Source organism: Mustela nigripes, chromosome X (assembly GCF_022355385.1).
Source record: "Mustela nigripes isolate SB6536 chromosome X, MUSNIG.SB6536, whole genome shotgun sequence".
NCBI lineage: Eukaryota > Metazoa > Chordata > Mammalia > Carnivora > Mustelidae > Mustela > Mustela nigripes.
In genome coordinates, this window is record NC_081575.1 from 91332553 (window position 1) to 91349745 (window position 17193).

A 17193-nucleotide genomic window follows, 5' to 3' on the forward strand; every position below is an offset into this window, starting at 1 on the left:
CAAGGTCTGGCACTGCTCACTCCACATATTGCGAGGCAAAGGTCACGGGCCTTGTTGCTTGCTAGCTCCAGGATATAGGCTGTCAGGTCACTGATAAGCATACAAAGCACATGGTCCAGTGGCAGTTCAATGGTCTCCCCTCCCATGGTGCAAAAAAACAGTTTTATTTCCCAAGGATATCTTTATTTCAAAGTTCCTAATCAACATCCCTTTGTTCTCTTTTGAAGTGTTTTTAACACCTGTCCACTCCTTTGTAAGTAATAAAATCTTTTAACATGTATCCATATCTATATAAGTGACACATGATTTTACCTTTTGAAAAATATCTTTTCACAGCCTTGAAACTCACAACGAGATGCCTGATAGGCAGGTAAATGTTTCATGGAGAATGTACTTCATGTAGAGTTAAAGCCCAGGAGTGTCTTTTCTTGGCTCTCCTAGCTGAAGCCAAAGCGCCAACAGAACTGTGTTCACTCTGCCTTTTTCTGTCTTTTAAAAAATTGCCTCTAGGGGCGCCTGGGTGGCTCAGTGGGTCAAAGCCTCTGCCTTCAGCTCAGGTCATGATCCCAGGGTCCTGGACTAGACGAGCCCACATCAGGCTCTCTGCTCAGCAGGGGGTCTGCATCCTCTTCTCTCTCTCTGCCTGCCTCTCTGCCTACTTGTGATCTCTGTCAAATAAATAAATAAAATCTTTTTTTAAAATTCCCTCTATACTAATGTATTTCTGTTTTGTTTTGTTTTGTTTTCATTTATGGCCATTAAGTTATTCCCCATGGTTGGCAGAAATGGATGGGAATTTGGTTTGAGGATCTGACCATCTGGAGATCTCTTTACATGGACTCATGGTTTATAGAGATCCAGCCCCTGCCGGGAGAGAGGCAACAGAGAATCTGGTTTGTCAGTCTTTTTGTTTATTAGTCTATTTTTAAGCTTAAATCAGTTCAGAATTTCATGCCCTTTGGGAGGGAAACAGCTTTTGAAATCTGGACTGGGAAGATTTTGTTTCTGTATTTACTCTTGATCCATGGTTAAAATTGTAAAATTGAAGCTGTTTCTCCGGAGCTATATGTTTCTATATCTGTAATTCAGAAATGCCTTCACCACTGACTGTGTGAATGTGTGACATTTTCTTACCTTAAGATGGTATTAATATATTAGATTATAAAGTCTCTTTCTTAATTTAGAGGACCTCTGTTCTTATTGGTATATGCAGATAAGTAATTGCTTATATAAATGGAATATAACCAAAATTTCCTAAAATGCAGAAATCAAATATTTTAAATGTGTTAGACTTTAAAAATGTATTTTAAGAATTCAAATTTATATGGAATGTATGTAAATCTTTGACAATTTCAACTAGTATAATATTTGGGGTTTAACGAAAACAACTGATTTCTCGGATATGTATTTTTGTGAAATATAATACAAGCATACATTTTTATGCCTCTTGGGTATAGTTTTGCTGAACTTACACAGTTTTATAATCACATGGGCTAGAATTACCTACAGAATGTTTAAGATTACAAAAATATCAATTTATGTTTAAGCAAATTGAATCACTGTTCTGACAAACTTGTATTTCCACAGTAATGAGGTTTTGTAGTGTGTCACCTTGAAAGTGTTTCCAAAATCTTTAGATAACTGCAGACCTTTGACCAATATTATGAAACATTAGACACAGAATGGACATCTAGGTCATTTCCAAGTAAGAATACTAAAACATTCATTACTAAGCATAATTTTATTTATATACTTTTGCTTCTTATTTGTATATGCTATGAAGAGGCTAAATCGTTGGGTTTATAGATGAATGTATTCATTTCTGCCATGTTGCTAAATGTATAAGGGAACTATGTAGCTGAATAAAAGCTAGGCTAACTGTATTCACGAACTCTGCTAAAATGACAGAAATTCACAATCTACCCCCCCCCCCCCCTTTCCTCTATGAAATGCAAGTGCTTAAAACATAAGTAGGGGCGCCCGGGTGGCTCAGTGGGTTAAAGCCTCCGCCTTCAGCTCAGGTCATGATCCCAGGGTCCTGGGATCAAGCCTTGCATCAGGCTCTCTGCTCAGCAGGGAGCCTGCTTTCCTTCCTCTCTCTCTGCCTCCTTGTGATCTCTGTCTGTCAAATAAATAAATAAAAATAAATAAATAAGATAAAAAAATAAAACTTATAAGTAATAAATATGAATGAGACTACATGTGACTGAGACTCTACCACAAGTCTCAAGATAATGAAAAATGGTTATGTATCTTTTTTTTTAATTAAGTACCAAAAAGAGAATGTTTCTGTCTGAAGTAAAATCACTTGTTACAGAATTTCCTATGGCTGCTATAACAAATTACCACAAACTTGGTGGCTTAAAACAATACACATTTGTTCTCTTAACAGTTCTGGAGGTCAGAAGTCTGAAATCAGCTTCACTGGGCTAAAATCAAGGTGTCGGTGGCACCTGGGTGGCTCAGTGGGTTAAGCTTCTTCCTTTGGCTCAGGTCATGATCTCAGGGTCCTGGGATTGAGCCCCACATAGGGCTCTCGGCTCAGCGGGGGGCCTGCTTCCCCTTCCCCCTCTGCCTGCCTCTCTGCCTTGTGATCTCTCTCTCTCTGTGTGTCAAATAAATAAATAAAATATTTTTTAAAAAAATAATAAAATAAAGGTGTCAGTAGGGCCCTGCTCCCTTCAGAGGCCTCAGAAGAGAGAATCCCTTTCATGGCCTTTTCTAGCCTCTAGAGCTAGATTCCTTGCATTTCTTGGCTGGTGGCCCTTTCCTTCAGCTTCAAAGCCAGCAATCCTCACATTATCTTCTTCCTCTGTCATCAAAACTCCTCCTGCCTCTCTCTTATAAGGATACTTGTGATTACATTAAAGGCCCAACGATGTCATTCACAGTTTTAGGGATTAGAACCTGACTATCTTCAGGGTCATTACTGAGGCTCCCACTTCGCTTCTACATAATCTGTGCAAATAGCAGAGATTCCCTATCTCACCACAGTAACACTTTCTTATGACTTTATCATGCCCTTGATTATTCCCTTTTTTATTATTCCCTTTAAAATAAAAGAAACCTGAATTTAAAAATGTGTTAGTGATTTTTGTATGTTTATTTAAATATTGTATTGTTACTTTATTTAATAAATAGCCAAGCTACAATCACCCGTATACTTAATTCTCAAATCTCCTGGAAAATTTTCAATTTTACCTTCCAACACTGAATCCACAGTGAAAAATGAAATAAAACTTAACAACACCTTTGTACTCAAAACTGAGGTCCCTAAGAAGTAAATAAGATTTGTTCTTTTACCTCGTAAAAAATTAGAAAAAAATAGCTCAACTTGCTATGTTAGTTTGATTAGTTGCATAAGAAAAAGTCAAATCAAAAGAGGTGTTCAGCCTTCCATAGATTAAATTCGAATAGGGAAAATATTATGAATGTCAATATTTCATTCTATGCTGTATGCAGAGTTCCTAGAGATTTGTCAGCACCCTTATTGTCTACTATATGCTTCTTTTTGTAAAAAAATTAAAAAAAAGATTTTATTTATTTATTTGACAGAGAGCTAGAGAGCACAAGCAGTGGGGGAGGGAAAAGCAGGCTCCCCATTGAGCAGGGAGCCCAATGCAGGGCTACATCCCAGGACCCTGGGATCATGACCTGAGCCCAAGGCAGCCGCTTAACAGACTAAGCCACCCAGGTGCCCATTTATATTTCTAATTGTTGGATTCCTGCTGGTGCTTTCCCTGATTCTATCAGGCAACAAGCTACAGCTCCCCATTAGCCACATGGACCTCCTACCGAAAAAAAGTTCACTAAATCCACTGCCTGAGCTCAGGCACACCTCTCTTCCTCACTGGCATTCTCAAGTACCTGACAGCCAACATCCTGGACCTGGTGGGCCAGGAGGCCCCCAACAACCACAAGATGTGCATCACCCCAGAGCCTATGCAGAGGGCCCTGGGCAACCACCAGCACCTGAGCCACCTCTTTGAGAACACCTGCCCTCAGGTACAAGTCCAACAGAGACAAAATTTAAAATGTTACTTACGTCCAAAATTTATTTGATGCTATACTCCTGCCAGGACCCCTGGCTATTATTAAAGTCCCTGGTCATTTTAAGTCTGACTCTCTGGAAGCCAAAGAAAGCCACCTTGCTGATGTCTCTGCAAAAATGCCACTCTTATGGGATTCAAAGACCAAACCTCTGTCATGGTCCAGAAAACTGCTTCCCCTAGTGACAACCAAGAGAATTAGCTAGGGTAATACAACAACTGGCCCCTGAAAAGGAAAAAATTGGACATCTAAAAGCTGCTGGTGTCAGGAAGACAGAAATGGTTGGACCCGATAACAAACCAGTCCTGCCAGAAAATTTAAAACTTTCATATTAACTACCATATGTAGTTAATATGGGTCTCCCCCATATTGATTGGGTCTTCCCCCTCTGCCCCCACACACACTCATAATGCAATACTCTCACTCAGGGCTGGACTCTTACCCAAAAATCCTTTTTTAAAAAAAAAAATGATGGAGGGCACCTGGGTGGCTCAGTGGGTTAAGCCGCTGCCTTCGGCTCAGGTCATGATCTCAGGGTCCTGGGATCGAGTCCCGAATCGGGCTCTCCGCTCAGCAGGGAGCCTGCTTCCTCCTCCCTCTCTTTCTGCCTACCTCTATGCCTACTTGTGATCTCTCTCTCTGTCAAATAAATAAATAAAAAATCTTTGATGGAAATGGCAAAACTCTAGGGTATCTCCCCATAAATATTTGTAACTATACTATTTTATATGACCTAGATGAACATGAATTCACTCCCTATTGGACTCCAGAAGATTCTATGCCCTATGGCAGGGCAACAGGAATGCAGTAAGACTTGTAATGGGAAGCTAATGTGCTCCCATTCAATGGTACTTCACTGGGGACTGACCAATATCTGGTAAACATGGAAACTTAGTTAAACTTACTTTTTTCCTAGAGATCTCCCAGACCTCAACCAAAATCTTAACTTATACTAGATCAGCTCATTTGTTACTTCAGATCCATAAAAATTTAAAGTGCTCGCATAATCATTCCCACAATGCTAGTCAAACAGATTATAATGTGCTCTGTATAATAATGATTACATTTCTGATTATGAGATTGTTTCTTTCATCCCAAGGGAAAGAATGTGGACAAAAGGACCCAATTATGCCTTATCCTTAGAAGAGAGCGGGTATGTATTTTTATGTGGAAGAAACATATTCTATACTATCCTTCAACTGAAAGGGATGTGGAGGGATTGCTGCCTTACCCCTGATACCGAAATAAGAAAAATCCTTCTTTCTGCTGCTTTTATACCTAATGTAGGGTCTTTGTCCTATCAACTTAAAAGAACACGTCAGAACTGGGAAGGTTATAATTATGGCTGGCTACCTACATATAACCCTATATTGGGCAGAAAAAGTTGGGGGCACACTTTCACCAGAGCCTTTCTTCCTTGGGTTGAAGTAGCAAAAATTAAGCAAAACAAAACAATTTGCAATCTCTCTAAAGTTATGTCCACCACTTTCAATGCTTCTGTCCAAGGTTTTGCATATCAGCAGACCCAAATCCATAACCTTGTCGAAGTAGTTCTATAAAACTGCAGAGCCCTAAACCTCCTCACTGCCCAGCAGGGGCAACCAGTGTCCTACTCCGAGAAGAGGAGGGAAACTGACTGAGAATTGCTTTTCAATCACTAGCTACCACTGGGCTTTTGGTCCTCAGTTTAATCTTTTTAATTTGAATTAAATTTCTTCTGTTTTGTATTAATAAGCCAATGTCTTCTTCCCAAATGTACGTATAAAATAAAATTATTTTCCTTTGAAAAGCTTTTCCTGAAACTCAAATAATCATGGAAACTAAGCCATCCACCTTAAAGGGACATACCTGAGATGATTCATTTTTCAATCCTCTTATTGTTCAAATGAGGTCATTGACATTCCATATCATTTCCCTCCTCCATGGGACAAGACACTTGAGGATGGGGTCCTCCTCAGCTCTGTGAGGAAAAATGACTGAGGATGGTCCTCTGCTCCATGGGAAGAGACACCTGAGGAAAACCTTCCTTAGCTCCATGGGACAAACCATACAATCTACCTACAAAGAACTCTGTTTTGACAAAAATGTCAATATGCCTGAAGGACATAACTGATCACCAATGTGTTCTGTGAAAGATCTTAATCAAAAGGGTGAAATGTGAAAGGACTTCAATCTAAAATAGACCCAGAGGACATGAAATGGAAAATCACACTCCTGTGCCCTAAGGAAAACAAAAATTAAGCACGAGAGACTGCTTTTTCATAGTGTCTGATTTACAACAAAACTGATAATACTGTGATTTTCTTAATGATAGGGAAGTAATCAGAGGTTGCTTCATATCAACTTGGAAAGACTTGCTTATGATTTCCCAGAGGCATGAACAAGAAATGGCCCAGGTTGCCTGGTCTCACAAAATGAGTGGAGTTGAGCTTTGTTTGTAAGACTGGACTGGTTTTGTCTGCTCGGGGAATTTTTAAGGCTGGTCTCTACTTGTTTCCAACAGATTCCAACTGAACTCTCCCCTCTTTGCATTCCCCGCCCCGAAGGACGGCCTACCCACAACCTTCAGCGGATTTGCCTGCAGCTTCCTTTCGTTTGTGGGTCCCAAATTACAATTTCTCCGCTATTCCCAAATAAATTCATCTCTTTTTAGGATTTTTGACCTTGCCTCTTCATTTAGGTCAACAAAGACGATCTTCATTTTCAAAAAACTTGAGGGAAATGATTGGATCAACTGGCCAAAATCAAATGGGCTATCACCACTTCTGCTCTCTTGCTGTGTCCCCATCACATGGAAACACCAAGAACTGGGCAAAGGGTAGAGTGGCATGCAGAGGACTCCCCTTGGTCAGTGTCCATGCCAGTTACAAGCCCTTAGAAAACAAAGATACTGCTACATTTATTGAGCACCTACTGTCTGCCTGGGGCTGTGGGAGGCATTTCACATAAACATAAGTGGACCAAGGATCAAGACCTCAACTTACCATCCTGACATACCTTAAGAATCACAGTCACTCTGAGGTAACCTGAATGAGCTCTGCCGTGCAAATACCCTGTGACCCTGCCGTAAATTAAGCCATTTTACTAGTGAGCCTAGAGGGTCCTAGGCAGAAAGAAGAGAATATTGAGGGGAGTAACATTCATTAATAGCGATTTATTTTTTTAATTCCATTTTCAGTGTTATCTTAAATATGTATTCTTTCAACTGAAGGCTTTAACTCATTTTTGCTTACCTATATAGTAAAACTTACCTGAATATGTGGTTTTCCTTTACCTATAACATTTGGGAGGAGTTATTTCCTTGCCTCATATAAAGGTTTTTCACTTGTGTCTTAGGCATGTAGAGGTTTTGTTTTTTTTGTTTTTGTTTTTTAAATCTGGCTTAAACAAAACCTGCCCTCAACTTGATGATGTAAGAACAGTCTAACAGTTAGACAAATGTGTTCATTTAAAAGCTGAGCTACCTATTAGAACTTCAAGAAGACAGGAGAGTACTCTTGATTCCATCATTCATGACAAAGAACCCATTACAACCAAGGCTCTCAGCTGGTTTAGAACTACCACTGAACGATGGAGGCAAAATCCAAAGAGACCCAGCTTCTGACAGGTGTATTTTCAGCCAATGGCAAGCTGCTTTTTCCAAAATGGTCAAGGCAATGAATTTCTAGGACTCTGCCATTCCCTGTCAAGAGTCAGAGCTTTCCTCCCCTCCCTTTCCTTTGAACCTTCATGGGATTTTTGACTGTTTCAACAAAGAAAACAGAGCAGAAATAATGTCACGTGACTTCTGAGGCTGGTTCACAAAAGGTGATACTCTTCCACCTGCCCTTTTTCGCTCCCAGGATACTACACTTGAAAGCAGCCACCACGCTGGGAGGAAGCCCCAACTAGCCCATGTAGAGAGAGGAAATAAAGAAGATCAGAGGCACTCAGAAACAGCTAGCATCGGCCATAAGCAATGTGCGGGAAGGAACCTTCCATGGGCTCTAGCTCCCTGTCTTTGAGCCACCCCAATTGATGTACAGTGAAGCACAGGTGAACCCTTCTGAGCTGCCTGCACAAACTGCAGATTCATAAAGCAAAACACTGTTATTACTTTAACTAAGATTTCAGTTTAGTAACTGGAATGCAGACTCCGAACGGAAGGCCCATATGCATGAAATTCACATGAAACAAAAGAAACTTGATGTTCAACTCCCTGCTTTGACCCCAGAATGGAGGTGGAAATGAAAAATATACATACATCTTCCAACAGTGACGTCCTGCTGCAGGGCGCTTATGTACAGTTGCAGAGTCAGCTGCGGGGCTGAGCCCAGGAAGGCCTGGATCACGGACGCGCGGCTGAACGCAGACCGGTGCGTGAAGAGCTTGCCTTCCGCCTGGCCCACCTCCTTCTCGACTTCTTCTGAGAAGCCATTCTTTGGCATCTGTCGCTTCTTGGTGATGCTGACATAAGGCTCTTCGATGTGGCCTGATTGACAATAGATGCAGAAGACTTCAAAACACCTGCAAACAAATCAGCAAGTCAGGGTAATCAGAGACAGACGGGATTCTGTCTCTGCTTACACTTATGAGTCTGATTCTCAAAGCTTTGACTTGGCCACTCTGGACGACAGATGCTTCTCTCAAATCATCCACTCCGAGGTGTTCTGAGCATGAAGTGAATCCTCCTGCGGCCCTCCAGCAGGTCGGCTGGAAATGACTGTGAACCTAATTGAGAGATGACACCAAAGGCCTCCGAGGCCAGGAAACGGAGTAGGGAATGGGAAGCGGTTCACGCTGCAGAGTCAGAGAAGAATGTTCAGTTTCGGGGCACCTGGGCGGCTCAGTGGGTTAAGCCGCTGCCTTCGGCTCAGGTCATGATCTTGGGGTCCCGGGATCGAGTCCCACATCAAGCTCTCTGCTCAGCAGGGAGCCTGCTTCCTCCTCTCTCTCTCTGCCTGCCTCTCTGCCTACTTGTGATCTCTGTCAAATAAATAAATAAAATCTTTAAAAAAAAAAAAAAAAAAGAATGTTCAGTTTCCCTCCAAGACACTTACTAGCTGTGCAGTCCTGGGCAAGTCATTTAACCCTTGAGCCCTTTCCCTCAGTTATAAAGCAGAGATAATACCTACTTGGCCACACTGCTATGGCAATAATACAGTAAAAGGGTGTGTATGTTTGTGTGTGTACTGATACATGTAGGCATATATATATATATATATATATATATATTTTTTTTTTTTTCCACATCCAGTAGATGCCCCATATCACCTCAGCTAAAGCAGCAGCTATGGTTGGGAGAGCCCCTAGCAGAGAGCGGTTTGCCATCTAGCACTCGCCTATAAGACCACAATATACTACCTAGCTCTCTGCTCTCATAAACCCTTACGGGACATGACTAAAGTCAGTCCTGTCTGGAGGTCTGTCAGCTATGTCTTACTTATGAATAAGCTTGCCCCAGGGATGGAGACTTAACCAGTCACCTTTCTAGAATAACACAGCACCCGGCTTTTAAATTTAGATTTTCCTCTCTAGGTAACGATAGAGATACTAAAGGGAAGTAGAGTGCTGATGTGCGTGATTTAGTTTGAAGCGTGCGCGCGCGCGCACACACACGGATTGAGGGGTCAGTCGAGGGACGGAAACACGTATGAAACAAAATGTTAACTATAAAACCTAGGTGGTGAGCACTGTACAATTCTTCCAAGTTGTCTTCTGTATGTTTGAAAAGCTTCATAATAAAATGTTGGAAGAAAATGGGTTTTTCTTAGAAACAAGAAAAATGCTCATGGCCTTAGGTTTAAAAATCGTTAAAGGATGTTTTTTCTCCCAATGTGCATTTTTATAGCAACCTTATAATGCTGCCAGAAGGTTTTATGGCTTCATCTATTTTATTGAAAGTTATTAACTTTGTACTCTCACCTGAGGCCACTATGGCAACAAGAATACATTTATAATTTTAAATAATAAAACTTGATGTAAGAAAGGAAATGCAAGAGGCTCTCTGACGAATACAAAGTGGACATATTTTGTGACTGCTGTCTTTGTTCGTTTCTTCCTGGGAGGAAGAAGGTACGTGTATGTGTGTATGTAAGAAAAAGAGAGATAAGGTGAGGAAGACAGGTTTGTCTAGTACATTTTGTTCAATGGGGTCAAAGACACTTTGATATAATACATAAAAACAGGTAAAACTACCTGGGCTAATCTGTTCAACTGAAAATAATGAAGTACAGGTTATGAGTTCAAGGTCAGCTAATGCAACTGACTTTTCTACAAGAACTATTTGAGGCCTAGCAACTTCATGCAATAAGGAGTACAAGACAGAATAAATTGACCATTGTCTTAATTCTCAAATATGTGGTGAATGCAGATGGACTTTGCCAGTGCTGTGGGAAATGCAAAGACAGCTGGGGTACACCTGCCTCGTTCACAGAGGTGCTCATAATCTAAATGGAAAAGGGTACATATACACAATGAGGATACTAATGAACACAATTAATATTTACATAGCACTTTCAGTTTACAAAATATTTCTCATATATTAACTCAGAAAGCCTACTGCAAAGATTTGAATCATAGCATTATTTTGCAATAGCAAAATTCTGGGAATAATCTAAGGGCTCCAAAATAAAACAATAATTGGGGCGCCTGGGTGGCTCAGTGGGTTAAGCCGCTGCCTTCAGCTCAGGTCATGATCTCAGGGTCCTGGGTTCGGGTCCCGAATCGGGCTCTCTGCTCAGCAGGGAGCCTGCTTCCTCCTCTCTCTCTCTCTGCCTGCCTCTCTGCCTACTTGTGATCTCTCTCTGTCAAATAAATAAATAAAATCTTTAAAAAAAAATTAAAAAAATAAAATAATAATTAAATAAATCATTATATATATAGTCAATGAAGTATTACCCAATCCTTAAAATTGATGGTACAGACATACATTTAGTAATATATAAAAATGTTTACTATATTTGGTAAGTGAAAGGAATAAATTATAATAGAATACATATAGAAAATTCAATTTTTTATTTAAAAAGTCACATATATAAAAACATATAAATCACACATACATATAAACACTGGAGTGCTTAATTTGACTCATACTGACTCAAGAGACTGTTAAATAGTTAGGAATCGTGAGCCAGTTGTTAAAAAACTGGTAGCCTGAAATAGGCCATGACGGGAATATTTATATCACAGAAACCAGGAAACTCCGCAATTCAGGGCTTTTTCCCCCAAAAGATAATTTACCAACTTACTGCTATAAAAATATGAGTAAGGATATACAACAAAAGGGTAAAAATTCTTTTTAGGCGGTCAAATTAGGCTTTTCTAAAATTTTTTAATTGTGTCTGTATTCTGCTCTTCTGTCCTTTCAACAACAAATATGTTTTACCTGAATAATAAAATCAAACTTAGAATTTTTAAAGACTAAACAAACTACCAAACACCAGCACAGGCTAAGAGGTGAATGTATGAAAACAAAGGTTCAGAGGAGAAAGCCAGTCTCTTGATGCTGAGGAGGGTGCTGTATGAAACAGGAAGCCTGTACTGAACTGTTGACAAACTGAAACTTCAAGGTCTACCAATAGGGATTATAGAAGGTTCCAGAATGGCTAATGACAAAGGTGGCCCTGAAGCCCACGTGGCCACCCTCTCAATCCACTGTTTTTCCCAATTAATAAATTTATCTCAGCACAGAGTTTTACATATAGTAGGTGTTTAATAAATGTGTGTATGGTCCTAAGACTTCCCCTACTTGCCACTACTGATAAAGAGAACAGATAAGAAAAAAACTACCATTCTTCTTGGAATTCTGCAAGACTCAAATGCAGGGTTTTTCCTTTCTTTTTTTGGGGGGGGGAGATTGTCTAAATATAGCTATAAGTTAAATATTTTCATCAAAATCTTTCAAGGCTGTTTTTCAGTATCATGTAGACTGAGGGGTGGCAACCATTTTCTGTAAAGAATTTACAAAGAGTAAATACTTTAGGCTTTGCAGGTTACAGTCTGTATCCCAACTACTCAACTCTACCACTGCAGTACAAAAGCAGCCATATACAATACATTAAATGAATGAGCATGGCTGTGTTCCAATAAAACTTTATTCACAAAAACAGGTAGTGGGGATTTGGTCTGTGAGGCATAGTCTACCAACCCATAACATAGATAATCAGCAGGCTGATCCATTTTTTTTCACTTCACCCCATTTTCAAGCATCATAGGGGAAGGAAATTATCTCTTAGCTGAAACCATGCTTGTTGGTGTCTCCACAAATAATCTGTGGTACCAGAGACCCTTTAAAGCAGTTAATAAAAACATGTTTCCAAAAGAAATTCTCTGACTTCCAACATACCATGTTGTCTTCATGTGACACACATGCTCAGTGAGGCTACACAAGAATCAAACTAGTTACATAGAAAGCACCACCTGACCTTTTAAAAGCCACTTGCATAATCTCCAAGTGTCTCAATTTCTCAAATGTAACAAAAAAGAAAATGACAGGTCTCAGGGTTTTAGAGTGGATGGAATTAAATACTGTACGTAGAAGCACTTCACAAACAACAAAAAAAAAGCTCTTCAAATATAGGCTATTATTATTATTTTAAAATCTTTTGAAAGCGTATTATACAAAGAAATACTGTGATGAATCATGTTGCAATGTTCTGTAAAAAATTACTAGGATTTCTTAGCTTTCATTTTTACAAACCCAGACTTTCCTCACTATACCAGTAAATAAAAAGAGAGGAAAATTCCTTGAACTTGAAATTCATTTATATTTATTTCTTCTCCCAATTAATTTGAAAAATTAACATAATTGTAAAAGGATGAGAAACATTTTTTACTGTTGTTAGGTGTTTTTCCCCCCTCTGGTTTTCCAGAATATCCATTATCATTTGCAATAAGATCATCCTTAAAATAAAATAAAATAAAATAATTCAAGATAATATTCAATGATCACATCATTCAAATCTAGCCTTAATAAGGAAACAACCACAAAAACGGCAACTACAGTTTTAAATATAAGACTGATAAATGACATATGGTGCTTTCCCAGTGCTTTCCTAAGGGAAAGAAGGAGTGGGGCCTAGTTTTTAGTATTTAGCCCGTAATTATTACAGTGTAATGCAGTACAGTTTAAGTGAATTCAAAAACATGAGTTTGGCTACTTAGCACCCAATCAAAAATAAATTTTCCAAAGACAATTCAAACTATTAGTAAGTCAGATCAGTAAAGAGGGGAAAGAAACAGACCGTAACTCTCCTTTGGGGCAAATAATTTTGATCTTGAAGTAAAGCTGATGCCTTGGGAGTTAAAATAGAATCAAACTGTCAGCAGGAAAAACTTCGAATAAGATATTAAGTCCTGGGGAGCCTGGGTGGCTCAGTGGGTTGAAGCCTCTGCCTTTGGCTCAGGCCTTGATCACAGGGTCCTGGGATGGAGCCCCGCATCGGGCTGGGCTCTCTGCTTGGCAGGGAGCCTACCTCCCCCCGCCCCCCCCCCCCCCCCCTGCCTACTTGTGATCTCAATCTCTGTCAAATAAATTTTTTTTAAAAGACATTAAGTCTTGAGAATACACAACAGCAAATCACTTTTCCCTTAATCTGGAAGCTAAGAGGTTTGAACCCATGCTTTGTGTACCTCAGCTCTAAGATGATGGGCCCAATATCTCCTCGAAATAAATCAGCTCCATTAGAATGAGAGAGTCCTTGTTGACAGAAGAGGGTGGTTCGGTGCTTTATTTTTTGTCTTATCTTGTTTTTCCCCCAAGAAGACAATGACCCACTCAGAATTTTCTGGAAATAGGTCTTTTTATGGTATTGAAACTTTTTATATAGCTTGAGAAGTTCTCTTCAAAATACCCACCCTTTTTAAAAATAAAGTTAAAATATTTTTACTGTAAAAATGGAAAAATGTAGAGTAGTATATAACAAGGGGAAAATGATATACTTTTCTGTATTTCCCAGGAGATAATTAAAAGTGCCCATAAGTCCGTCATCCAGAAATTACCACTCTCTACAACCTGGCATATTTCCCTGAGCTCAGGTTCATATGTGCTATCCTATTTTTATACGTATCACGTCACTAGCTTTGTCTTGGGTCACTATTAGAATTTAGAAAGATTTTAAATGGCAGTAACGATAGAGATCACTCACCTGGATAGCTATTTAGGTCATTTGCTTAGATTTTGCCAAGATAACAAAAACGGTTTTAATTTAGGATGGGACTATTGGTAAAATGTACTCCACACTCTTTTGCTTTCTTTCATAGTGTGGGGAACATAATTAACCAAACCCAATTCCTTTTCTTTTTTTTTAACCGAACTCAATTTCTAAGAAGCTTTGCGAACATGGTCTGAGGCGTCCTATTCCTCATCTATAAAATGGGAACAGTGACATCTACTTCACGGCGAGGATTCAGCATCCTGAGGGATCTTAGCAAACCATGTAGCACAAGCTGAGAATTATCAGTTTCCCTTGATCTGTCACCTCATTTAAACATCGTGAGCAATGAGTTTTCTTTTCACAGATGAGGTTAATAAAGAATGAGTGCCTTGCCCAAAGTCAGATCTCGTTGATTTACTGAATGGGGGTGGGGGTGGGGGGGAATTACAGTCAGGATGCTGTCGCCTACTTGGCCAGAGAGGACTAACTCTTCACTAAATAGTTCCAAGTTGCACGACTTTGAAAATTCCTCTCTCTCTCTGTCCTTCTTTTTTTCCCTCCTAACTCTTCCCTTGCTCTCAGATGTCAGCAGCAACGCTTTAGTTCCGCTAGTGTACCTGTTTCTGTTCCTTTCTAGGATTCTGTGGCTTCTGGAGGCTGGGAGACTTGCTCACCCAGTTTGTCCTGTGTGTGAGCTGCAGGGCAGTATTCTGAGCGTCAGCTGGGGACAGCTGTCTTTAATATGAAATGCAAAGTTTTATAATAGGCCTCTCTCAAATCAATCTTGCTACTGGACTTTTTTTTTTTTTGCCTCTGGGTGTGTTGGGGCAGGGGAGATACTGCCTGGTAGGGAAAGATTCGTGACTAGATGACCGGTAGGGAAAGATTCCTGGCTACCTGAATCTTCCCGCAGATGAGCTCTAGCCTTTCTCTCTCTTCCAATTCATCTCTCTCCTGTGTCTAAATTCTGTATTATAGGGGTGCCTGGGTGGCTCAGTGGGTTAAAGCCTCTGCCTTCGCCTCAGGTCATGATCTCAGGGTCCAGGGATCGAGCCCCGCATTGGGCTCTCTGCTTAGCTGGGAGCTGCTTTCCCCCTCTCTCTGCCTGCCTCTCTGCCTACTTGTGATCTCTGTCAAATAAATAAATAAAATCTTAAAATAAAATAAATTCTGTATTATAATTTGCTTTCTAATACAGATAAGAATCCTTTGTTTTGCTTTTCCTTGCAGGGCTGAAAGGTGTCAACACAACACATTTTAAACTCTCTTCATGGTCCTTAAGCCAGTCTACTTCACTACCATGCATTCTACTTGCTTTGTGTTAATAGAAATTAATTTCCAGAAATGCCACTAATGGTTTTTTTTCTTAACGCAGGCAAGTTTGTGTCTTCAAGGCACACTGTGTTCCAGCTTCAAGGACTGTTGTTTGTTAAGTTAGGCAGGGCCGGAAGGTATTTCCACAACCCTGTTTCCACACCAAGAGAATGATGCGTGGATTTCTAGAGCTCTGCGTAAGAATTAAATAAATTAGTATTTGTAGAGCGCTCAGAACAGTGCCTGGCACACAGGGAACTCCACGTGTTTGATAAATTAAAGAATCTGCACACGCTTTTGCTCTAAAGGCGATTTAGCCCACACACTTCTCAAGGGTTTGTCACGACACAAGCCAATCCTGCCAGAGCCCACCCGACCCTAGAGAAGTCTTGTATTTTACGAGGTCGAACTATATGCAACTACCGTTTCTGTTGGTCAAGTTCAGTTGAATATTGGCAATTTCATACGCGAGAACCTCAGAAGAAGGCGGTCCGCCCCAGCTTTATTCCCACTCTCCCCGGATTCTGTCGCATTCGCGTGACTGGAACGGTGGGGCCCGAGGAGCAGGGCTGGGAGGGCCTGGGCCCGGCACCCAGTCCAGCCACCCGCCCCTCCCGGAAGGCCGCCCCTCGCGGCCAGGGCAGCGGGGAGGGGACCCGGGGGCCCGCACGCACCTGAAGAGCGGCCCGAGTTGCAGCAGGTGCAGCAGCAGCACGAGCGGCCGGTCGCGGCTGAAGTCGCGGTGCACGAAGAGGAGCGTGAGCTGCACGAGCGCGCAGGGCAGCAGCGAGAAAAGCAGCGTCAGCGCTTGCCACATGCCGTCCCCGCCCGAGCGGTAGGTGCTGCTCAGGTACAGCGCCGCCGTCGTCTCGGCCACGAACAGGAACACGGACGCCAGCACGGAGCCCGGGAATTTCATCTCCGCGCGTCAGCGGCGCGCACCGGCGGCAGACGGGGTAGCGGCGGCGCCTGCCCCTTGGGGGGGCTCCCGGCATGCCCGGCCCCGACTGCTCCCGCGCCCTGCGCTGCCCGCCGAGGGCACCGGGCCGGCCCAGAGGCCGGGGCGCTGGAGCGGGGCCTGGGGGCGACCGGCCGGGCTGGGGTGGGGCGGGAAGCGCGGCCCCGCCGAGACACGCCCACGCGCACCGTGCGCCGCCCGCGCGCCACACTGCCCGCTGCGTCTCTGCGGCGACAGTCCTCAGGCGGGCCGCGAACCTGCGTCCTGCGACTGCTCGCGCCGCAACCCCAACGGCTGCGGCGGGCCCTTCTGGCCCCGCGCTCAGCCTCTGGGTCCTAGAGCCCTTGGGCCGCGCTCCCGTTCACATCCTTTTGAAAAACTGCGACCAATGGGGCCCAGAATCCGGGTCTGGACGCCTTTTCATCCCAGTCTGTATTTTGTGGGCCTAGGGAACGCCTAATTCCTCAAAGAACCAGCGTTTCCGGTCATTTAAAAATACCCAGGCCACACAGATGCTTTTCCAAGTACAAGTGTAAAGTTCTGTAGCCAGGATTTACCGTTCCAGTGGGTCCCATAAGCATGCCCTTCAGTCTTCCAGATACAGCGGTCTAAAACGCTGTTTGCTGTGGTTGAAGAGCATCAGAGACAATCCTTAGGAGCCAACGCCTGCTCTCCCAGAAAAACTGCCTACACAATCTATTCCTCTGTAACTGTGACTAACTCACAGAGGGAAGT

At 42.0% G+C, this 17193-nt stretch overlaps 1 protein-coding gene across 1 annotated transcript in view; it reads right to left on the reverse strand.

Annotated features, from left to right (window-relative positions):
* The window catches only part of XK (X-linked Kx blood group antigen, Kell and VPS13A binding protein), a 41840-nt gene extending 25296 nt beyond the window's left edge, over nt 1-16544 (reverse strand). Inside the window, exons 1-2 of the mRNA XM_059385361.1 lie at nt 16175-16544; nt 8294-8556 (exon numbers count right to left, since the gene is read on the reverse strand). Of these exons, the coding sequence (XP_059241344.1) occupies nt 8294-8556; nt 16175-16419 (508 nt within the window). The 5' untranslated portion in view covers nt 16420-16544. The remainder of the gene's footprint in view (nt 1-8293; nt 8557-16174) is intronic.
* Between the last annotated feature and the right edge of the window lie 649 nt (nt 16545-17193).